Source organism: Harpegnathos saltator, unplaced genomic scaffold, assembly GCF_003227715.2.
Source record: "Harpegnathos saltator strain DR-91 unplaced genomic scaffold, Hsal_v8.6 scaffold835, whole genome shotgun sequence".
NCBI classification, from domain to species: domain Eukaryota; kingdom Metazoa; phylum Arthropoda; class Insecta; order Hymenoptera; family Formicidae; genus Harpegnathos; species Harpegnathos saltator.
The window spans coordinates 178569-202433 of NW_020230688.1; the positions used below are offsets into that span (position 1 = coordinate 178569).

The 23865-nt window shown below is 52.3% G+C and overlaps 1 protein-coding gene across 2 annotated transcripts in view; it reads right to left on the reverse strand.

Annotated features, from left to right (window-relative positions):
- The window catches only part of LOC105192351 (uncharacterized), a 277535-nt gene that overhangs the window by 48048 nt on the left and 205622 nt on the right, over positions 1 to 23865 (reverse strand). For both annotated transcript variants that reach the window (XM_025307167.1, XM_025307166.1), the window contains exons 5-9: positions 22630 to 22810; positions 15048 to 15192; positions 13040 to 14009; positions 9535 to 10703; positions 7041 to 7322 (exon numbers count right to left, since the gene is read on the reverse strand). In XM_025307167.1, the coding sequence (XP_025162952.1) occupies positions 7041 to 7322; positions 9535 to 10703; positions 13040 to 14009; positions 15048 to 15192; positions 22630 to 22810 (2747 nt within the window). The remainder of the gene's footprint in view (positions 1 to 7040; positions 7323 to 9534; positions 10704 to 13039; positions 14010 to 15047; positions 15193 to 22629; positions 22811 to 23865) is intronic.

Here is a 23865-nt window from a genome sequence, read left to right on the forward strand (position 1 = left end):
CGTATCGCGTTGCATCGCGTCGTTCTTCACCCTCGCGCGACTCCCGTTTGTCCCCCTCATCCTTCCGTTCAGCCCTTCGGGGGCTTTTTACGCTCGCGCGGAGCTTCCACTTCGATCACGCTCCGTACTGTCGGGGCCTGTGTGGAGGCAGGGGGTGAGTAATAGTAACGACTACACGCGGGACGGTGAGCGAGGCGATCCCATAAATCTACGGTTCACCCTTGCTACGAAGACGTCGTCGGCGTTCGAAGACGACGTTCGGGAGAGGGCGGTCGTAATAAATGCAATCAAACGCAGATACATCACATAGCGCAGCGCAGCTGTATCTTGTTTCGCTCGATCCCGAAACTTCTCAAATTCCTGTCGCCGCGTCGGGGAGAGACGGAGGGAGAAAGAGAGAGTGAGAATCGAGAGCCCGAGGCCAGCGAAACTGCGCTGTCCGCTACCGAATCGCGGCTCTCTCTCTCTCTCTCTCTCTCTCTCTCTCTCTCTCTCTCTCTCTCTCTCTCTCTCTCTCTCTCTCTCTCTCTCTCTCTCTCTCTCGAGGAATATCGCGCCGGAAAAACATCGCTCGCCGGCAATCAACATCCGTCCGTCGTTTCAATGACCGGCAGGATCGCCCGATGACGCGTCGGGCGCCTCGAGAATGGAATTTCGTAAACTCGTTCGCCGGTTGGAAACTCGCGACGAAGACTCGAGGCGAGTTCTCGATCGAGCCAGTTGGCCCGTTGTGACACTTAAAACGCTGTTACAAGATTAATGACGAGTCTACTCAGGCGTACGAAAATATGATTTGTGGCGACGGGTGTGGCAGAGAAATTTCGTAATTTGTGCAGAAATATCGCACGCAGCGCTGATGAACGCTTTGGGAAAAATGACGCGTCAGCTGAAAAACACTCCTCTCACTGACTCTTTAATGACGGCATCTCTCGGCTAACGGTACATTCCGAATTTGCACAATGAGACTTCACACTTTTCAGTCTTGAATGTTAGAGATTATTCGGCCTGAGTATTCTCTCTCACACGGTACAAGCGCGACGGAAAACTTTCCCGCCTCTCTGCCGCTATTTTTTTCAATTGCGACTTTTGCCGTCGCGCGACAACGTGAGAGCGCTTCTCTTCCCCCTTCCCCCCCCCTCTCTCTCTCTCTCTCTCTCTCTGTCCCTCCCATTTTGTTATTTCGACACGTATCGAGGTCTGAATTTACCCGCGCACCGGCAGCGTTGCCCGCACGGCGCGGACAAAAACACGGGAGTAACACGCGCGGAGCGCGTCCGTCGCGGCGTTCGCGGCGAAAATCGACCGGGCTCGCACAGCAGAGAGGCAAAGGAATTTTAAACACCGCGGCGAGCGGTAGGTATAAATCTGTTTGAAGTGTATTTAGGGTCTGCAGAGGCTGGCTTGCGCGCCGATAACCGACACGGGAGATCGACAACGCTTTCTCGCGGCGCTCACGAGCATTTGAATATGTAACGAGGTGCCTAAACGCGTTGCGGCAGTTTCGATGCGCCTCCTGCGGTGCTCAGTTTATATTTCGCATGCGAAATTTGCCGAGCTCGCGCAGCCGAGACTCCCCGTGATCTTGGCGCGGAAGTACGAGCTCCGGAGAGCTCCGGAGAGAGCGAATCCAGAATGATCATTGCCCGCGCGCGCGCTTGGCCTTTCAGTCGAGATATAATTACTGAGAGGCAACGGACTCGAGAAGACAAGAGGATCTTCAGGGGCGGGGGGGGGGAGAGAGGGGGAGGGAGAACTGCGCGCGCGAAGTTGCGGTGTGCACGTTTTCTTCTCACTATTCTTTCTCATGCTCTCGCGGAGGTCTATCAGTTTCCGAACGCCGAAGGAATTACTCGTTACGTTTTAATTAACGACAAGAATCAACGGGAGAATTATTCAATATGTTTCAATTAACGCTCGCGGCAGAAGAAACTGAACGAACAGAACGTGCAGAACGCGCAGATTAATCTCCAGGATTCCGGCGAACTGTGTATCGAGCGAGTGCACATACATACGCGCGCATACACGGGCGATGGCCCGGGTTCGCGACAACGACTGCGACGACGACGACGACGACGACGACGACGACAACGACGGCGATGACAATGACAAAGGTGTTCGTCACTGCACGCGTTCGCACACGCATCCGCCGGAGAACGAGAGAGAGAGAGAGAGAGAGTCGGCTCGTTCGCGCGCGCCAGAGTGCGGTGAGAGAAGGGGAGAGAGAAAAGAGAAAAAGTGAGAGAGAGAGAGAGAGAGAGAGAGAAAGAGCGGGCGGGAGAAACGCGCCCTCGCGCGCACGCCGTTACTTTTCATTATGCACAATGTGCATAGAGACGTGGACATTTTATTTATCGTAGGGATACGCGCGCGTCCGGGTCCTCTCCATTCACCGCGGCAGCGTCCCTTTCTCGGCTCACCCCCTCCCACTGGGGAAAGGGAGAACCCCCTTTTATTCGCTCGCAGCCTCCCCAGCCGGTGCGCGCCGGACGAGACAATACGCGCGCGCTCGCGCTCGCGGGAGCGACACGCGACACACGCGCGCGCACGCGCGCGCGCGCGCGACGGCGGAAAGAACGGTTCTCCGTTTTCATTCCCCCGTTGTCGCTTTTTCACCGAAACGCGCAGCCCTCGCGCGTGGGTTCTCTGGCCTCACCGCAAGCGAGGTTGCGCGATCGCCCGGCCGGGCGGAGGGGGGCCCCGTCGAACAACGGGGGTCGCGTCCATTGTCTCGCGCGGCAAGCTGATATCCCGATTAAGGCTTGTCGACCTGTGTCGTTGATTTGCAATTCGATTGCGATCAAGCGCAACAAACGACGGCCGCTGCAGGTCGCGCGCGCCTCCGACTCCGCTCGGCCTTCTCGAGGTTCCTCTCGTTGAATCGTTCAGGGGATGCCGTGGTGGAGAACGGGAAGCGTCCCCGAAGCGTCAGGATGTTGTGTCAAACAACGGCTGAACTTTTGATCTCGAAACTATAAAATATATCAATTGTTTTCATATTTTAAATATTCCATTTTAGCGCTGCTTCAATACTCCGACTTCTCTCGATTGCACTTGTAAGCTGCAGTTTTTTGCCGAGAGGGGAACCTCTTGTGGGAACCTGCAAGCGGCAAATTTCCCGTCGTCCTTCCGAAGGAACGACCGTCCCTTCGACAAACGCTCAACTCGCACGAAGTTTCTCGGAAACTTTAATCTTTCATCCATCGATACACCGGACGCGCCACATAAATGAAATGAACCACCGAACGTGGTCCGAAGAATGAAGAAAATAAAGGACGACAGCGGTTTTCCTCGCCGGGCGGCGCGCCGCCGCCGCCGTTGACAACCGACGGCTCTACGGCGGTGCTTCCGTCGCGGAAAATTGCCGTAAAAATCGCCGACCTCGGCTGCCTGGCGGGCGATAATGCCGGCGAATGAGAGAGCCGAATGAGGGAAAATTAGCGCGGGGGCCGCGGAAGAGCGCACTTACTTTCCACACGTGTGTGTCCTCGCCCACGTCCAGCCGCAGAATCGAGGAGAATCGCGGCGTTCGTTCTCTTCGTGTCTCGCCTTTCACCCGATTCGGCGCGAAATATCCGCGCGTCCGTTTCCGCTCGAGCAGGAAGAAGACGCGTGTGTCGTCCGCGCTTCAACTTCAAAGTGATCGCTTCGGCATTGTGCCGGACTGCTACCTGCGGACTACCACCGTTCGTTTCAAAGGACACGGCAGCGAGGTCTCGCCATTTCAACGCTCGACTCAAGGATATCTGAAGAATATGCGCCAGGTATTCGATTCGATTCTTTTATTCGAACAACGTCATCCCCGCAGAGAACTTCCTTCCCCTCCACTCAGTCGCCCCGGCGGCCATCGTTCTATCGAATCCTCCTCTACGGAAGATGTTAGTAGCTCGAGAGAACAACTTGGGCTCCTCTCTCCGTTTATCGAGATTGATCTCAGGGAGATTAAGTTTATCTTATTCGCTCTCTCGCGAATCTTAAGTTACGAGAGGATAAATGGACTCTCTCAGGACGCTGAAGTTCCGGTCTGCGATATCACTCGGAGAGAAGTGGCACTACAATCCCGAGAGCTTGCTATTGATGCCACGAATCGACGGATAAAATATCGACGAATATCACGGTTAGCAGGAGAAAGCTCGGCGAATACCGATAACGCGAGGAAAGTTTATAATTACACAACGCGAAGTAACGCAACGAATGTCGTTAAATCGCGAATTTTCGGATACGAGGGGACGAATAAATTCTCACACAAGGGGTGAAGTTCTCGCGACCTCGCTCGGAAGAGCGGCGCTATTATACAATCTGACGTTAATAGCTTGATGATAACACATTTGACGAAGAGAATGTCGGTGAATATCACAGTTACCGAGATAAACCTTGGGAATATCAATATCACAACGAACAAGGTTTAGAATTACGCAGCACGAAGTAGTGTACTCGTATCATGAATGTAAAGAGCGATGTTTAATTACGCATCTTGCTATTATGAATCTTCAGATAAGAAAGGATAAATAAATCTCCTCAGGAATGCCAAGGTTTTCGCGATACCACTCGCAGAAGTGTTGGCGCTACAATTTTGACAGTAATATCGCGATCCTTTCGAACGAGTATCGGCGAAGATTCCTCAGAGGAATCTTCGGGATACTGAGAGAGAGAGAGAGAGAGAGAGAGAGAGAGAGAAAGGGAGAGAAAGAGAGAGAGAGAGAGAGAGGGTACACGCGAGAGAGTAAAGCGTATATAATTATGCAACGTGAAGTAGAGACCGATGATATTCTTGTATCGCGAGCATAACGAGCTACGTTCAATTACGTATGTACCGCGCACGGCGTGCTATAATAATATATACGTTATACCGCACGATTATACCGCGGTAATTAAAATTAATCATCGCCGGTGCGCGGCGTGTGGCGCACTCGCAGCGAGACTCGTCGAGTAACAACAAAGCGCTCTAAATTATTCCAGTTCGGTCTGGAGCACCGTCGAAATCAATATCTCGCGCCGCGAGATACCGTGTCACTCGTACACGCACGCACCCCTGCCGCCACCCTCCCTCCGCCCGGAGGGATGGGGTGTCCCGAGAGGATATTCGCGGCTGCTGGAGCTGCTTTCGTATTTTCCCTCCGTAGCGACGCACGCAGCGCACCGCATACGTCATACATCGTCGTGTACATACGGCCTCGTGCCACCCTTCCTCTCCTCCCTCCTCCCCCTCCCGACTCCAATACACACTCGCGGGATTCTCGAGAATCTGCACGCGCGACTTTCCCGCCGGGGGTGTCTTGATCGACGCGATCGATGAGAGAGCGTGCGCGCGCGCGCTTTATGCCGGGGGAACTTAACATGGAAATTCCTCCGGCAGTACACAATCGCGAGTGCGTCGTGCTATTTTATTACGGCAATACGAGAAATTGGCTCGTCGCCAGCTTGTTTATTGCGGAAGGCGTTGGCCCGCCGCCGCCGCCGCCGCCGCCGCCGCGATCACGGTTTCTCTCTTTCTCTCTCTCTCTCTCCTCCTCCCCCTGCTCGTTGTTGTACGCTTCTCCGTCGTACTTTTGCCTCCCCCCCCTCTCTCTCTATGTCACTCACGCTCTCTCGCTCTCTCTCTCTCTCTCTCTCTCTCTCTCTCTCTCTCTCTCTCTCTCTCTCCTCCTTCGCAACGCGACGGAAACTATTCCCAAGCGCCGGCGAGCTACTACTCTCGCTCGCATACTCCAGCTCGATGGTCTTTTCTTCTTCCTCTCCCCTGCGACCCCGCGAAAACTGTGCTCTCGACGGCGCTTATTAGCGATTTTCTTATTTATCGCCGCCCCTCGGCCGCCTCGCATTCGCGTCGCGTCGCTACGACGAGATGTTGCGTATTGCCGGAAATTCCGCGGCGATGATCGGGTAATTAAGAATCACGAGGGATGAAAGAAGTCGACGAGAGAGCCGCGCCGATTAGAATAGTCCGGGATTCATTCATCTCACGGACATTATTCCGTTCGGCCGCGAGGAGGGCTTCCCCGCCTGGCGAGCCGGCGCTTAGGATCTATGTTTTACCAATTAGGAATGTTTTATTAATTAGCGCGACTTCCACGACGCGACTTCCCGCGAGTTTTACAACGCGGAGAACGCAGGCGCTTTTGTCTAGAATTTTCCCCCGCGGGAAAATGCGACCTTAAACGTACACGTACGCGTTTCTTTAATGTTCCTGCTTATGAATAAAAACCGTGAAGTTATTACTAGCGGAGAATTGCGATTGTTAACTGCAGAACTAGCTGTCGCTGTCGCGCTGGCGCGCGCGAGTCAGCGGGCGAAAACCGCGCTTGTTATCTCCGTTGGGTAGCAAGGGGGAGGGGGGGGGCGAGGGAGGAGAAAGAGAAAGCGGACAGAGCGCCGCAGCGCCGCCGCGCCGCCGGTTTCATATTTCATAGGGACCCGAGTCAAAATTTCGGATCTGCACTCATTCTGCAAATACCGCCGAACGCGCGGGGAGGGGTGGGGGGAGTCATCGGGGAGCCTCGAGATACAAACGAGCTATTGTTTCGCCTTGATGCCACAAACGGTTGCTCATCGCTGCTTTGTGTCCACGCTGAGACACGCTGAGAGCGCTGTTTATTCAAGAATTATTCAATATTCGAATTATCTCGCTGTTCTATCCCGCGCGTGTAACGTTTATTCATAATTTCTCCCTCAATAAGCGAATGTTGAATAATTATTATGCACGAGTAATGGGATTATAACGAGTGTATACTGGTGTAACGGGGGCGTGCGACGTAACAAATTTCCCCCATTTCCATAATCTCTTCACCGTTCACGCGATACCGACGTATCGATATGCGCGGCAATTCGCTATTCAGAAGGAACGAGAAAGAAAGGGCGGTTTTGCAGGACGGGCGCGGTGGTGCAAGCAAGTCGACGAGGATTGAAATTTAGCCCCGGCGCGAGGGGAAGCTAAGCCGGAGTGAAGAAAGCCGGCGCGCGCGCGCGCGCGCGCGTCTCTTTATCGCGGTCTCCTTCTCCCTAATGCACAATAGAGCGAAGAAGATATCGACTGGGGAGCTCACCTCTCGCCTGGAATTATTGGCGGCCGGCGCGCGTCTCCCCCTGGCGAAGCCGGCGTCCATGGATCTGGTGTTCAAGGAAGCCTGCTCCTTCGAGTCGCCGACCGGGGTGCGATGCGGCGGCACTCTCGGCCTATACTCGATGGTCCTGTTGCTGCTGCTGCTGCCGTGGCTCTTCGACTTCGGCGGCATTATCGAGCTCTGGCCGATGTCCGAGCTCTCCTCGTCGGCCTCTTCGACGGGCGACGGCGGCAACGGCGGGAACTCCATCACCTCGACGCTCACCTGTGATAACGCAGAGGGACACGATGAGGTCAGACTGTCTCGCGAACAAGTGATCATCCCAGCGGCTTCAACGCTGAGCACGCTAAACGGAAACGTCTTGAGTTCCTGTGGATCATCTTGCGCGCGCGCGCGCGCGCGCGGAAGGTCCAACTTATTCTCTGAGAAAGTGAACGTGTCCTCGAAGCGACGGTAAAAGTGCCGTCGCACGGAATCACAGGAGTGGATGTTCAACACGTTACAATGGAAATTACATTGGACTCTCGATATACATAAATAAATATTTCAGCGGAATGCAAGAATGCATTTTTTATCGCGACGGTGGAGCGTACAGAGAATAAGTTTGACGCTTTAAACTTCACTTCAGTTAGGCTGCTGATAGTTTCTGACTGAAAATATTTGCTTCCGAATATTGAAACAAATTATTGCAGTCGCTTCGAATGATGTGCAAATAAGTAAGATATAAATCGAAAATATATACGACTAGAAAATCCTAACAACGCGCTCCTATTTATCATCCGTTATTATTATTTTCAAGTATTACTCCCGCCTCGGCTATTCGGACCGAGGCGGAGGCGCGGAGTGGAAAGTTCACTCCGTTCTGAAACTTGGTCGAATTAGAGCCACTGTATTTCCCGGGGAACGTCTCGCTGCGAGAAGTTTACACAGAGTACACGCGAGGCGTCGAGGCGTCGTTTAAGATTCCCCGCGACTCGCCCCGCGGTCGAGCGTTTAATCTCGCGGACGTGCATGCGTCGAATGAAGAAGAATCAGTTATCTCGATCAGCGGCAAGCCGCTGAAACGTCAAGAGACAACAACGGCCAGCCAGCCGAGCGGCTAGATACCGCGCGATGCTCGATACTGGAGGAACATCAGCGGCCGGACAGAGTTATACGCGCGCACAGCCGACGTGCGCTCGGTCACGCGTGTGGCCGAGACATTTGCAGATCGGCCTCGGCGAGCTTTTAAAGAGCTTGCGGACGCAAATTTCCGATGGAAAGCCCCGTGTCTGACCCGAGAGACCCGGCGCGCCGCCGGCCGACTACAGTGGATACTCGTTAATCGGCGAAGGGCCCTCGTGACGATACGCGTATTATCGGCATGAATGGCTATTCACTCCTCGATGACCATTCAGCGAGTTCGCGTCGGATATTTTCACCGTAGCGTCGGATCAACGAGGTAGTTTATAGCTCGGCGACTCGCGACGAGCGCATTTCCCGTCGAGCTATACCTCTTTCGTCATACGTCGGCCGGTCGGCAGCGAGCGACACAACAACACGTGACCAATCGACTATCCGCGGTCGATCAAAGGCTGTCTCCGGCCGGCGTTCGATCTCGCAAGGCGGAATTAATATTCAGCGAATCGCCCCCACTCGCGAGTCGTCCGTCCGCGCAGTGCTTAACGACGATGTGCGGCGCTTCGTGAGGAAACGTCACGGCGGCGTGTAAATTAGTCGGCCGCGCGCGAGTCGGCCGAGCGAAGGTCGGGCGAAAGCGTTTCTCCCTCGCGGACTCGCCGACGTCGGCAACGGGAGAGTTTATTTTTCGAGCGTTTCCCGAGGCAGACGGACTCCCTCGGAGTCTCGAAGAATTCAAGTGGCAGGCGTCGTTCGCTTGCCGGAAACGAGCGCGTCCCTCGGCGAAAGACGGAAGAAAGACCGGGGCCGAGCGAGAGGAAAGAAAATTAAACATCTCTCGCGGAAGTTACGCGAGAGAATTAGTAAGGACGGATCCGCGCGCAGGTCGCGGTCCCGGCGGTTACTTTCCACGGCGTTTCACGGCGAGAATGCGGCCTTTGCGCGGCATCGCTAATGGAATCCTATATCACGGGGTAACGCTACCAATTTATATATCGGTCGGCGCCTCCCCCCCGCCCCCTCTTTCTCGCCATCCCCTTTCCCGGCGAGGTCTCAGCTGCTTCTAGCCGCCTTTTCACCATCGCGCACGCCCCCGCAATGCTCTCGTATATTTCTTCCCGTGCATTTTTCACGATGCAGATGCACCTCGTTGTTCTTCTCCGCCGTAAAGGCGGAGTCTTTATTTCCACTCACTTTCCACCCTTTCGCGCGTCGCCGTCTGAAGGACGACTCGCGCGCGGAATGATCCTTGCGCGATTATACTCGCCGGGGTCGTCCTTGTCCCATCATCATTACCGACGCTACTAAGAGAGAGAGAGAGAGAGAGAAAGAGAGAGAGAGAGAGAGACGCACGCACCTGGAATTCCGGGTTCTTCGAGTCCTCCAGGATGGCGTCGATGACGTTCTCGATTTGCTTCTGATCGTTCTTGTGGTTCTCGATGCCGTTCTGGCGCAGTCGCCTGCTGGACGAATAGACGATGTCGTTGCCGTTCGCTTTCCTCCGGTCAAAGTCCGCGTCCGAGCTGGTCTTGGACGTCTCGGAGTCGGAGCTGTGCTGCTGCCTCCGACTCCTGCTGTCGAACGGACTGCCGTCCAGCGCGGGCTTCCGCTCGGCCAACGGCTCGTTGTTCTCGAAGCTGTTGCGCTTCGAGCTCTGCTTCACGTCGCCGTTCCGCCAGCGCTTGCTGTCGCAGTACGACTCGCTGTTCTTCACGCTCTCGATCTCCTTGATCGCGTCGCTCACCTTCTCCAGCTGCCGGCGGTTCTCCTTAAGCGCCTTCTTCACGATCTGGTCCTCGATCAGCAGGTTCACCGGGATCTTGGAGACCAGCCGCTCGCTGCTCGCCGCGTTCGCGCCCTTCTTCGACGTCTGCGACTCCGCGAGCACGCTCGCTGACGACTTGCCCGTGTCCAAGTCCATGGGGAAAGGTGCCGGCATACCGTTGCAGTCCCTCAGCCGCCCCGTCGCACGAAACTCCGGCCGGTCGTCGTCCTCGATCGGCGACGGCGGCAGCCGAGGTAGCTCCGTGTGGTCACGCTCCTTGTCCTTGTCCGACACGTCGGACGACTCCTCCTCTTCCACGGTGATCTCCAGCTGAGCCCGGTTGCCGGTCTCGTTGTTGATCGCCGGCATCGACACGACCCTGATGAGATCCGGCGGCGGCACCGGCACCGTGAACTCCGCCGGTGGCTCGTCCAGGCCCTCGAGTTTGCCCTCCTTCAGCAGGCTCTTGATGTTGTCGAAGGTGCTCGAGTATCGCTTCACGTCCGACAATCGGCTCTCCTCGCCGTTCTCGAATGACAGGCTCTTGGTCTTGGTCGGGGTCTTCGGCAAGACCTTGCGCTCCTTCTTGCGGCCGCGACGTATGACGTATGTGCCGTTCTTCGTCAGCTCCTGCGGCCGGATCTGGTCGAGTTCGTTCGTGGACGAGTCCGAGTACGGCGAGACCAGGTCGTCGTCGGTGGTCGACAGCCGCGGGTCTTGCCAGTCGTCGAAGTCGCGCAGCTTCGACGCGGACCCCACACCTGGAACGCGAGCCACCCCAAATCGCGCTCTTATTTGCGTCCTTGAACCGGCGGGATCGCTCGTGTCTAGAGATGTGCGGAATCAAGGATTCTCTGCGACCAAGCGAATCTACGACGAGATTCTATCCGAAGCGAACCGAATCGAATCCGATCGAAACTTGATTTTTAATTAACAACACAATCGGTAACACGCTGTCTGCAGGAGACAGTCGTCGGGGAATTATTGCGGGGAATTTTGAATTATGAGAGAAGAACGAACGTGTTCGTTTTTCTTAATTACTTAATTTTCCTGAATACTTAATTTCTGAATTGTTTAATTTTAAGAATTGCGAAAATACTGTGTCAGCTGCGGATCGATCCTGAACTTTCCTACATGTCGGCTCTTAAGTATGTATTTAAATTTCCGCAGTTGAAAATTCTCGGATTCAAACGGTAAATATTCAGACTACATTCGAGTCGAAGCTTAACTGATTTGAATCGATTCGAATTTGAATGGTACACGCACATCTCTAGCCATTGTCATTGTAGGTTTATTCCGCAACTTTCGACGACGGTGTCATTAGAGTCGCGTTGTCGTTGCACAGTTTTTCCACCATATTTTTACGTTATTATAAATTTATTTATATATATTATATCCGTGTACAAGGAGACGGCGCGGCAGTAACGACACCGTCGTTAAAAGTTATAGAGAATATAGAAACTGAGAGGAAATGTTTAAAAAATTAAAAAAGATTTATTCTGCGATGGACACTGATAACATATTCGCTCATAATGACGCAAATATTTTCACAGTGAGAAGAGAAATTTCGTTTAAATGCAATGAAAATGTAAATTTCATAAATATTTCGTAAATATCTAATGAAAGCGTTTCCAGACCGTAGCTTTTTCCTCGAAAGCGATTGTTTATTTCATTTAAGTGGAAATTTCTGATTTAGGAGTAAATATATTATTAGCAGCCATCGGAGAAATAGTTTTCGTTCTCCCTCGATATTTTTCCCTCGTAGCGTAGGCTTACTGGACGAACGAAACTGTGATATTAAATATGTGCGTAATAGATGTTAGCAGCGTCTGCTACTTCGCTCCGTGTAATTAATCGTAATATCTATGTTAACACGTTGAGTGTCGTCGCAATGCTCCGACATTGTGGTACTTGCCCTGTCTCATTACATTCCGCGTAAAGTGTAATTAATTAACCGATCCTAATTTATCGGTTGTGCGGCCGATAGAGCGTTAATAAAACGAGGTAAAAGATACATGCACGCGTGGAATTGCATTCATCCGCCGTATTTTTAGCAACGCAATTTTCAATTAAACTTTTTTACCAATCAACAGGAAACAGAGCGGCACGCGTCGTGTCGAGGCGAGGACTAATAAATTGATGAAATCTTTATTTACATACGAATGAATGAACAAACCGCCGCGGGAACAGCGACAAGCCACTCGTCGGATTTCGACGGAAGTTATAAAAAATAGCCACTCAGTAACAGCGTCCGTTACGAAATGTTGTTTATCGGGAAGCCGCTACAGCGGAGCGTAGTAGCGGAAAAGTTAAGGAGATTCTCTATCGGTTACTTTACGAATCTCGCTGCGTCGACAGTTCTCGTGCGAGAAGGAAGTTCACACAGGATGACAAACTTCGGCAAGTCGATACAAGACACCGTAATAATTTAAAATACCAAAATCGAGTACCGGAAATATCGAAATTCCTCGAATCAAGGTTGAGGAGTGGAAATTTTATTGCGAATTTTTCTGGATGTGCGAAACGATCAGGAACGACCGGAGAATTCAAAAGCGAAAACTCCCTCGTCAATTTTCCCGACGTCGATAAAACGAGCAACTGCAAAATCTACCGTGAAAGATTGCAGCCGCACGGAAATCATCCCGAATTTTCCGAGAGGGAATTTCCGTATCGCGATTCACGAGAGCGTGACTGGTTGCGATGCTGGTTGCGTTACCGTGCGAAATTTCGGAGCTTCTCCATCCATCTTTCCATGCACTCTAAACCCAAGTGTGTTATCTTCCTTTTTTACACTTCCTGCCGTTGTCGATCACGACAACGTTTTAACACCTTTAAACGACTTTAAATGACTTAAGATTCGACGTTGAAACGTCAGAGCGTCGTTTAACGCATTTAAACATTAATTATTAGAAATGAAAAGCTGACGTGTTTAGACCTGTCCAACGACGCGTGCTCCAAACGGCGGGTGAGAAACGCTTCATTTTTAAACACAGACGAGTGGGCGCGCATTTGGAACTGCGCGGCGCGAACACTAATTAATTAAGATAAATAATCCAGACATTGATCAGTGCGAACGGCAATCTCTCGTGGCACTTACTTGAGACGTCACTGCTCTTTCGCCGTCTCCTGCCGACGACCTTGGTGCTACCGGGCGCATACAGCGGGTCATCCTCGAGGGACACCTCCCACGCGATGGAGTGCCTCTTGCTGATGGGCGGCGGAGGCGGCAGCAGCTCCTCCAACGAGTCGTCGGAGAAGCGCTCCTCGTCGGACTGCGTCCTGAAGTCGGCGGAGTTGCGCGCGGAGAAGTCCGAGTTCCTCGTGGAGAAGAGGTCGGAGTAGCGGCCCTCGGAGCAGCGGTCGGACGTGGGCGCGGAGAAGTGCTCGCTGGAGTCGGCGCGCGGCAAGGAGAACGAGACGAAGTCGAGGTTGCGGATGGAGAACGGGTCGGAGCTCGGCACGGACACGTGGTCGTTCGAGCTCGCGCTCGCCACCGCTATCGAGAAGTCCGAGTGGAAGCGCTCGTTCGACGTGGAGTTGGCGCGCGAGAAGTCCGAGGAGTCGCAGTTGGCGCGCATGGAGAAGCGCTCGACGCTGACCGAGCTGGAGCGCGGTATGGAGGACCTCTCCGACTCGGAGTTCCTGGAGAACCTGCCCTCGCTGGAGTCCGAGTCGTTGCGCCGTCGCTGCGACGACTCCTTGTCCGGCCTGTTCATCAGCAGCCGGTCCTCCACGCTGCTCGACTTCATGATCTCGTTCTGCCGTTGCTGCTTCCTCAGGTGCGACGTGCGCTCCCGCTCCCGGTCCCGCTCGCGCTCGCGCTCGCGCTCCGGACTCTGCTGCTGACGGCCGATGTCCTCCAGGCACTCCTCCGACGAGCGGCGGCGCACCTCGCGGTGCTTCTCCACCGCGCTCGGGTTCGTCCGCGGCGGGATCCAGTTGAAGGACACCTTGCCGTCGTACGGCAGACTGGCGAACTTGCTCGGCGGGCTCGGCGGTTGGGCCAGTCGCAGCGACTCCACGGTCCCGTTTTCCCAGCCGTACGGCCGTTGATGCCGGGTCTTCGGCTGCGGAGATGCATCGGCGCCGCTCTCACATGGGGAATCAGCCCTGCGCGGCGCCGCGCGGCGCCGCGCCGCGCCGCGCCGCGCCGGGGGTAACTTGGAGTCGATCGTTAGCGCAGGAAAATTTCGAAATTCTCTCTTTTCTCGCTCCGCGGATTTTCCGGGTGCTTGATATTTGATATAGCTTTGCCAGCCGAATTCCGGCCGTAAGCTGAGCTTCGTAATCGAGCAAGCCGATAACGCAAGCTATTAGCGGCGAGTATCTGACATTAGAATTTAAACGTCAAGCAGACATTGAGGAGTGCTCCTTGGAGCAAGAGTCAAGCAACAACAAGGTGCCAAGAATTTCTCAAACACCGAAGAATCCACTGATTTTTAATACGTTTCTCTTTTCCGTCTGTCTTATTTGTGCGCTTCTTGTGCTCGTGTGCCAAAGAAGTTTTCCCATGAGTAAAAATCACTATTATTGCTGTCATCGTCATTGAGAAATTGATCTGGACTGAGTCGAAATTTCGACAATTCGGATTTACATCCTTACTTAGAAAGAACGAGTCGTTATCCCCGAGATAAGCACACAAGTTTCTCCGAGCCCCGATCGCTCATAGCTGCCAGACGTAAGATCGCTCGTGCCGCAGTAATTTAACCGCGACAACATCGACTCCAAACTATCCCAGAAAGAATCCACGGATCGAGGAAAATAGCAGGAGAACCCGGGACACTCCATACATCACGCGTCGCTCGTCCTCGGATCAGCCGAACCATCTTCTTTCCATCAATTTTCCTCGTCCATCGAGAGCGATCTACGCGTCGGCTTGGCGAATCGGGCCGACTTATTCGCGCGCGCGCGCGCGCGCAGGAGTCTCGACTCTCGACTCGCGACCGTAACCGTAAAGAAATATCGTTACGACGCGCTCCGGTGAGAAAGTCGCGGGATTACGATCGGCCGCACGCACATCGCGACCGCGTCGTCGTAAGTAAGTCGAGTTATCGGCAGTAATCAAGGACGAAGGACGAGGGTTGGGAGGGCGGAAGAGTACTCACGAGGGTGGTCTGCGTGGTAACGGCGTTCCCGTGCCGCATGCTATCCTCCACGGCGACCATCCACTGCTGCTGCCGGCCGGCGCTCCGCCGCTCCGGGTTCTGGCCGACGACGATGTTCCTCTTGGACGAGTTTCCCGGGGAAACCCTAGTCGACAAATGAAACGTGGATAAAAAGCGATGGCTACATACGTGCATACACACACACACACACACACACACGTGTGTATATGTGTGTCGAATTTCTTCTGATTGGATTCACGGCGCGCGGCTTTCGTAACCCCGTAATGGGATTTGAAGCGCAACCGCAGGGTTCTTCACATGAGATAAAAGTGCGCTGGAGCGCGCTATTTGTTACCATCATTTTTACGCGGTAAAATGACTGTAGCAAATAGATTTTTGTAGCGAGTGCTATTGCAGTGTCATTGACAACAATCTTCGCTCTCAGCGGAGGATACGTGAGAAATAGAAAAATTTTATTCCGCGGGTACTGAAAACATATATCGATACACACACACACACATATGTTTCCGCATTGAATAATTTTTCTCTTTTTGAATGAACAAATTATATCTTTTCCGTAGTTTTTCACGTGAAAACGATTCTTTATTCCGTTTAGATAAAATCACGTAGATTTTTAGCCAAGTATTTTAGTACCCACCGAATAAGAATTTTTTATTTTTACTGTTAAAACACAGCAAAAAACCAAATTGCGACAGCGAAGGTAACTTTTAACGAGAAATGAATGAACACGGTATTATTATTAATGTCTGCTGGAAAATGTTACAAAATATCTTTTGCTTGATAACATTTTCAATAACGTATTTTGCGCCACACATCACCTGGAGATGATTGAAAATACTTCGATAATCCAAAGAGATGTGAAAATAATTCGTTCCACTTATGTGTACCAAAGAGTCTTCCGTTCATAAGGATTAACGATTAAGGGCGAAGGATTAAAACCGCGAGAGCTCGTCGATCGATTCTCGCGGAGCAAAACACGCGTTCGGATATCCCCCTCCCCCCGCCGCCGGTGCGACACGCTCGCCTAGACACCGACGCCCGCGGCATTCTACGTGGCTGAAGCGCGCGACAATACGTCATCAGCGAGTCGCGCGAGCGTCTTCTCCGGCGGAGAGTCGCAAGTTTTTTATCCTATTAACCTTCTTTCGACATATTTCCAAAGTTACCGAGTCGCCCGAGAGGAGGGACGCATAAATTCAGGCTACCCACGCGGCCGAGGAAACGAGAAGCGTCGCGGGGCCGAAGGGGGGAGCTCTCAGGCAGAGAACGTCGGAATAAATCCGACGGGAACTTATCATCGTCGCCATGCCGGCCGGGATCGATCGGTCCGCCCGCGCCTTTTCGCCGATTCAAGAGGACCGAATTCTTCAAGTTCCCCTCTACGACCGTCGTCGAACGCGACGGATCTCGACGGATCTCGGCTGCGTAAAACACTGCGAGGGCTTCCCCCTTTTTTCTCCTTCCGCTTAATCGCAGGCGGCCATTCACCCTCGCGGGGGAAATAAATCGAATAAAGTCCGCCGGCCGACGTGCTTTGACGTCGAGCTGCCGTGACGGAGTGCCGACACTGATGGACTTTCGTTAATTTCCCAAACACCGGGCCGCGCGCGCACCGGGTCAAAGGTGAGTGAACTCGGAAGCGTGTGGAAAAAAGAATGGGACGCTCAACGCAGCGCGATTCACGCCGCCTCGGAGGCAAACACCTCGCGATTACATCCCGTTTTATTCGAGCCCGCGACACACATCCTCCCCCGCTCGTTCTCCCGTACGCGCGCGTGATGTCGTCCCTTTTGCCCGGTTAAACTGCAATTTTTACGGCGCGATTCGGCGGCGGCGCGGCGGCGCCCGCGCGCCAATTTCTGCAGTCCTCCCGGCGAGCGTCTCAATCGCACCGTCGAGCGTAAAAGCGACGAGAAGAAAGGAGCGAGGAGCGCTGAAGAGCGAACCCGATCGATTGACACTCGACTTCCGTTTTACTCGCTTCCAGTCGATAAACGTCGCGCCACCGCCACTGCCACCACCGTCGCCGCCGCCGACGCCGCCGCCGTCGCCGTCGTCGTCGAGGTGCCGAGGAAGATGGTACTCCGCGTGGAAATGCGACCCCCCCGGCTTATTTAGCACAGAGACAGCCAATCGCGAGCGACGACGTCCACGACGAGCGTTTCGCCGCTCCCGGGTGAACTTTAAACGAACGAGCCGCTGATACAACGACACGCGGCCGCGAGATAACGGGGATGACTCCCGCGGAAGGGGGGAAGCGGGAGACATCGAACGCTCTCGGTCGCGCGAAGAAAAGGAGAACCAGCTCTTTCGAGCGGGTTTACCGCGCCAAGCGGCATGCAAAAGAGGCGTCGCGCTGATTCTCTCGTTGCGTTGACGAGAGAGAGAGAGAGAGAGAGAGAGAGAGAGAACGAGGACAGGGACGACAACGACGACGACGACGACAGGAGCGACGACGTTTTGCCAGAATGACGACCGCCCCACGGAGAGAAGAGCCGCCCCGAATAGAAGGCGCAGTCTGCACTTCGAGGACGTCGGCGGCTCGAACGCTCTTCACGGGGACTCTGCAGGCGCGATAGAACGACTGGTAATAGGCATGAAACGCGGTGATTAGGATCGACAGGCGCAACGAGGACGGCTTGAGGAGCCGCCGTCTAACAAGGACTACTGCGGCTTCGAGCTCGCCAACGAGTCGCAGGAACTCGAGATACTCCGCAGACAGCGGCAAGTCCGCGCGAGGACCTCCCGCGTGATGAACACGTCAATTCGACCGCATGCGATTTCTTAATTAATCCTTGTTGTGCACGGTGGGGTCGAAACGATTTTCGCCCCCACCTAAAGATTTTCGATGATGATTTATGGTATGTTAGTCTTCGGAAATACGACTTGTACTGCTATCTACTGTTAGTTCTGTGTCTCCTCCTTTAGCCCGAGCACGATTCGCCACACTGAGAGAAAAGTATATGATATTTAACTATAATGATATAGTAACTAAATTATAGTCCGAAATATCATATTTATAGTAAGTATTACCATAACGTCGGTAATAATTACGATATAGATATAGTATAACCAAGGATATAATATTTTTACTAAGAATTATAGTAAGTTAAGCTAAAATTATTGTATGGATGCAAATATAAAATGGTAGGTAAAAGTGACTCTTTTATATAGTCAATATTAGCCAGAATATTTGCTAAATGATGACAGATGTAACTATATGAATATTAAATCTCACTATATTTGTGAATGAGAAATTACCATATTTGTGGTAAAAGTAACTAAACAATTATTTCAGACAATCATTGACTATATATTAGTGTTTATTCTACTATATCTTGCAGGTTTCCACAAACTATAAAAATATGGTTGACGTCAAAATGAACTATAAAATATAGTGAGATTATAGTCAATTCAACTATACTTTTCTATCAGTGCATTATCTGAGCGTCAGTACGATTCTGACTGTGAAGTGAAGTTGACACTCTCCTGTCTGGAGAAACTTTTTTGAAAGTCCTACTATTGTATTAATTTTTTTCTTAAAGTGACGTATATTGAGAGTATTTCCTCAAAATTTTTGCAAAAAATATCAAAAATTACGTTTGCTACAATATTTTAAGTGAGAAAAAGTCATTTCTCGTGTTTTTTGCTTTATAAATTTTGTTTCCTTTTGAGATCAAATTTTATTCATAGAAACTGTGCTATCGTTTAAAAATATATTTGAAATATATCCTTTTTTCCAGTTCAAAAAAATAATAGTTTCACTGCAGTACGCATTTCTGTAGCGGGGTCGCGAGGGACCCCAGTATGACCATTATGCGATTCTACAGAAGTGTGCACAACAAGGGTTAACCTCCTCACAGCTTTCTCTGTTCAATATGATTTCAGATAAAAATAGGTAAAAGCGAGCATCGAATATAAAAAAAGAAAAGAACAAAATAAAATTTTTCTACAACGCTGCCAGAAATCGCGATGTGAAATAATGAAAGTGCGCAAAATGGCGTTTTCGGAATTCAGCTTGTCTCGCGGACGTGAATTGCGAGTATTGAAGCTTCAAAGCTACGAAAGCTACAAATACAGTGAAGTAAAGTTGCGAGGAATAAAACGCGAGGTGTCGTAATTAACCCCGAGGATTTATTTCGCTCGAGCAATGATTCGTCCGTTCACACGGCGCCGCTTTCGGCGTAGGGTAAGGCATCAAAAATACACGTAGTTGCAAAGTACAGAAGTTGCGAGCAGGTAAGCTCGCGAGAGATGCTGTAATTAATTTCCGGGGTTTATCTTGGTTGCGTATTAATTTATCGTCCATAGGTCCACCGGCATTGTTAAATCGAAAACGCGACGGCGAGCTTCCGAGTATTAAACTGCCACGATCGAGGATCACGGCGGAGAAATATCGCGCGTAGATGAAATATTAAAATTACAAGCGTTAAATATACGGTTAAAGTTCCGGAGCACCAAAGTTATAAAATATTAAAATTACAAGAAATTAAGCGCGAGAGTAAATCTCGCGGGATTCATCTCCGCTCAACGACGACTTCTACTTCATACATTTATACAAATTATCGAGTGGACAATGCGCAGCGGCAAGTCCCGAGACCCGTTGACTGCAGCGATCGAGGCTCGTCGCGGAAAACGTCGTGCGCTTCCCTCGCGGCTAAAATATCAGAAAATTGCGAGCGCCACAGTTCATCCTGCGAGGTCTTACGAAAGTCACAAAAAACTAATCGCGCGATGCTGTAATTAATCGTCGGCGTTTATCTCGCTCGGGCAATCATTCACCGTTTGCAGATACAGCCGAATTATTAAAACGATGCAGCGGGGATAACGCTGAGCGTTAGCGCGACGCGACGCGATGGAGGATTGCACAGAACGAAGGTGTATATCGTCGAGGTGGTATCGGCCGAGTCTATCTTAACGAGCAATTTCGTCGAGGTGATCGCCAGCGAACGCAGATGCGCCCGCCCGATGGAAATCGGCTGCGAGAGACCGGCTGCGAGGTAGTTTGCAGCGAGGCGAGCGGAGAACTCTCTCTCTCTCTCTCTCTCTCCTTCTCTCTCTCTCTCTCTCTCTCTCTCTCTCTCTCTCTCTCTCTCGCAGAGGTCGTGCTCTCAGGCGAACCGTGCAAACAGACGAACGCGTCAGGTTAATGGCCCTTTAACGCCCGGCCTGTTGATGAAAACGGCCTCCGCGGGAGTTTTCCGCGGGAGCGATCCTGCAAAGGAGAAACCGCGACGGCGTCGTCCTCATCCTCGTCGTCGTCGTCGCAGTCGCGCGTCGCGCTTCGTCTCGCCGGAGAATGCAATCGGAGCGGTGTACGAGAAAGTAGTACGAATGGCGAAGGGAGAAGAGGGAGTTTATAACTTTCGACTTTCCGCGGGAGAGGAGACGCTGGAGGAGAAGGAGGGGAAGGAGGAGGGGCACGATGCGAGAGAGCGAGGGAGGGTTTTCGCTTGTTTGAAGTAACGCCGGATGGAGTTGGCGAGGTACGACAACCGGCGGAACGGCGATCCTGATGAAAGCAAGTTATGCCCGGAACTAAAACTAAAGATATGAAAAAGTTCGGGAAGTCGCGCGCGTGCGAAAGAGACCGACAGGGGGCGCGACAAGAGGTGAGGGGGGGGAGACGGGGTGGCTGGCTTCTCATTACGGAAGCGAAAGGACGCGCTCGTGGCGCGGAGCCGAGGATCCGCAGGTACGGCAATGGAGGGCAGGGCGACAACGAGAAATTTTAGGGGACGCGTCGACTCTCTTCTCCGTTTTGTCCCTCCCCCCTCCCAAGTTGCCCCGGGACCTTTGAGAGCGCGAGTTATCGACATCCGGTACGTGGACGAAATTATTTATAGTCGCTGTGCGCGCTTGTCGTGAGTGAAGAGCGTTGCGCAAATGGCGGAAGAGGGGTGGAGGGTGACGGCCGACGCGCGAATTTGCAAAATGCGATTTATCGATCTCGGCGTCGCACTTGCGAAGACTCGAACCGGCGCGGCCGCGCGCGCGCGATACGACATTCTCTTTCGACAGTTTTCAATATTCCGCGTTTAAACGTCTTTCGCGGCTGAACGCATTCGCGAATGAAGATTCCCTGCGAGGTAAAGTCCACTCGAGTCTCAGCGAACTGCGAAATCCTGCTGCACTTTATTACGGCTCGGCAATCCCAAGAGAACGCCCAAGAGGCTTCCTTATCGTTGTGACTTACAATTCGAAAGCTACTGCCGCCTCGCGCTTTTTCAGAGAGCCGAGTTGCCCTCGAAAGTCGAGTCGACAAATTCGCCGTCGACGACAACGCAGCCGTCGCCGTCTTCCTCGGGGAATACCGGCCGAATTCTGGCCCTCGGAGGGTTAAATTAGTGTTGAGTAGAATATCGAGGTTGAAAGTAGGACGAAAATGTCGACTTGAAAATTTATATAGAGATTGAAATCGCTGCTCCTCTAAGTGGCCTCTAAGTGGCAGGAAACACACGACTTGCCACTTGGAGGTCCCTCAAGATGGCCTCCTGGAAAATCTGTGGGTTGACGATCGAAGGAGGCTTGATTAGATTCCAGGGTAGAAAATTAACGTTAAGTGGAACATTGGGGTCGAAAGTAGGATGAAAATCCCCGCCGCTCGGACATTTATATAACGCGAGCAGAGTCGAGTTGTCTGTCAATATTAAACTTTTGCTATCGGATGAATCTCCGACGACGACGACGACGACGGGAGTGCTCGTATGTCGGGAGACAAATGAAATTCAATGGGAAGGTCGTCGCGTGTGTCTATTGACAGACGATGTATACGGGCGGAGTGTATGAAGACACGCGACGGCGAGGGCGGTGAGGGCGGCGCCGGCGAGCCGGGTCGATCGACACTCGACTTTTGACTGATTTTGTTCCAGCCGATAAACGGCGAAACTGATGCCGGTTTCCCGGCGGCGTCTCCAGCGGGGAGACGCGTCCCTCCAGGCGCGACTTTTATCGGACGAACCGCGATCCGCGAGAGCGGCAAGCCGTCCATACTCACCCCGAGCGATGCCGGCGTGGAGAAGCGGCGAAGACGACGGCCGTTTCTCGAAGAGATAATTTTTCCCCGTGAATTCTTTTAACCCGGTAAAAAGTTTCAACACACGAGTTTGTTCAACTTGCGCGATTCATCCCGATAACCCGATCGATACTCCCCGACTCGAGCGTCGCTCGCGATAAGGAGCGACATTATCGCGACTCTGCTCGTCGGAGCTATTTATAAAACGCGACAGGTCGACAGGTGTTCGTGGATTTGATGATACCGTAAAATTACGCGGCGACTTCGACTGTCTGACATCTGCGGCTGCTGGAAGACCACCGGAGATTTGGTTTATGTAGGAAACTCGAGTCCTTCCTCGGCGCCTCTAAATGCGGCCAGGAAACGCTCAATTTGCCGCTCGCAGGTTTTCGAGAGATTTGCCTACCGGCAAATCTGCAGGTTAAATGAAGTCGGGAGGGAGAGGTTGATTGTGGAGCGTTAAATTAACGCGGAATGGAATATTGAAGTCGGCAGTAAGATGAAAATTTCAGGAACTCGGGTTCGACGGGGACGAAGAGTACTTACATTGGCAGAAGAGTCGAGATAATGCGCTCGGCCTCTTCCGGGGGCGGCGGGAACTCCTGCGTGGAGACGCCCGCGGGATCCTGCGGCTCCGGACAGTCCGGGACCGGACGTAATGCTACCAGTGCCATCTTCGCCTTCCGACCATTCATGCTCATGTAACCGTCGTCCTCGGATTGGTGTCCTGCCGGCATACGTTTTACGACGGTGAGAGTTTTCCCGACAGAACGAGGGAGGGCGAGCGCAGGCGGGGAAGGGGCGGAGGGCGATTTAATCCGTCGAACCTCGACTTTATCCTTAAACGCGACAGTTCCGTTACGACTCTTCCCGAACAGTTTTGGCGTCCAGCGAGAAATTGCATTACCCTCCGACCTGATAACAGCCGAGCAACTTTGTGCCGTGCGATAAAGCATCGCAGCAGCAGCCGGGGGGGGGGGGGGTAATATCTCGAGCTCCATTAAGGGCGGCTACGCGAAAAAGCGAAACGCTGGAAATCGATCGCTCCGACGAGCCGTCTTGACATCGTCGAGTTCGAGACATCGCGACGCACTTTGGTTACTTCATTTTTTGCTTCTCATTTATTTCCCTCTCCCCTTGTTTATTTATGTCCTCCTCTCCTGTATTTGTTTTCTCGTCCTCGTTATTTACTTCCCTTCCTCCCTTAGAACCTCTTCTCTCTGATTATTTTTGCCTTTACTTATCTTTTTCTCCTCCCTCCCTCCCTCCCTCCCTCCTTCCCTCCCGCGCACGATCCTCCTTTTTCTCAACGTTGGTCTGCGTCTTAATTGCGATCTTAGCCTTTCATGATTAATTCTTTTGTTATTAATCGCAGCTTTCATCGCGACGTTAACCTTCTTTAATTAATTATCTCAACTGTGTGCTGACAAGCCAAACGAAGCGAAGCCTTAATAATCGCGATATTCATGCTGCGCTTTGTACAATCGGAATAATGGGGATAATTTTGCTAATTATTATATGTCCTGAGAAAGGACACGACCTACGACAATAATAAATATATTACTCACTCGCCTATTCGCTCACTCACTCTCTCTGTCTCTCTGTCTCTCTCTCTCTCTCTCTCTCTCTCTCTCTCTCTCTGCCTCTCGCGATGTTTATCGTTTCAAGCGTTCACTCGTTGGCGTGTCACCGAGGACACGCGATTGTGAAATTCCCGACAGCGTCAGAAATTATTCGAATCTCGCACGAGAGCGCAATGGCGCACACGCGCGTTTAGCAGCG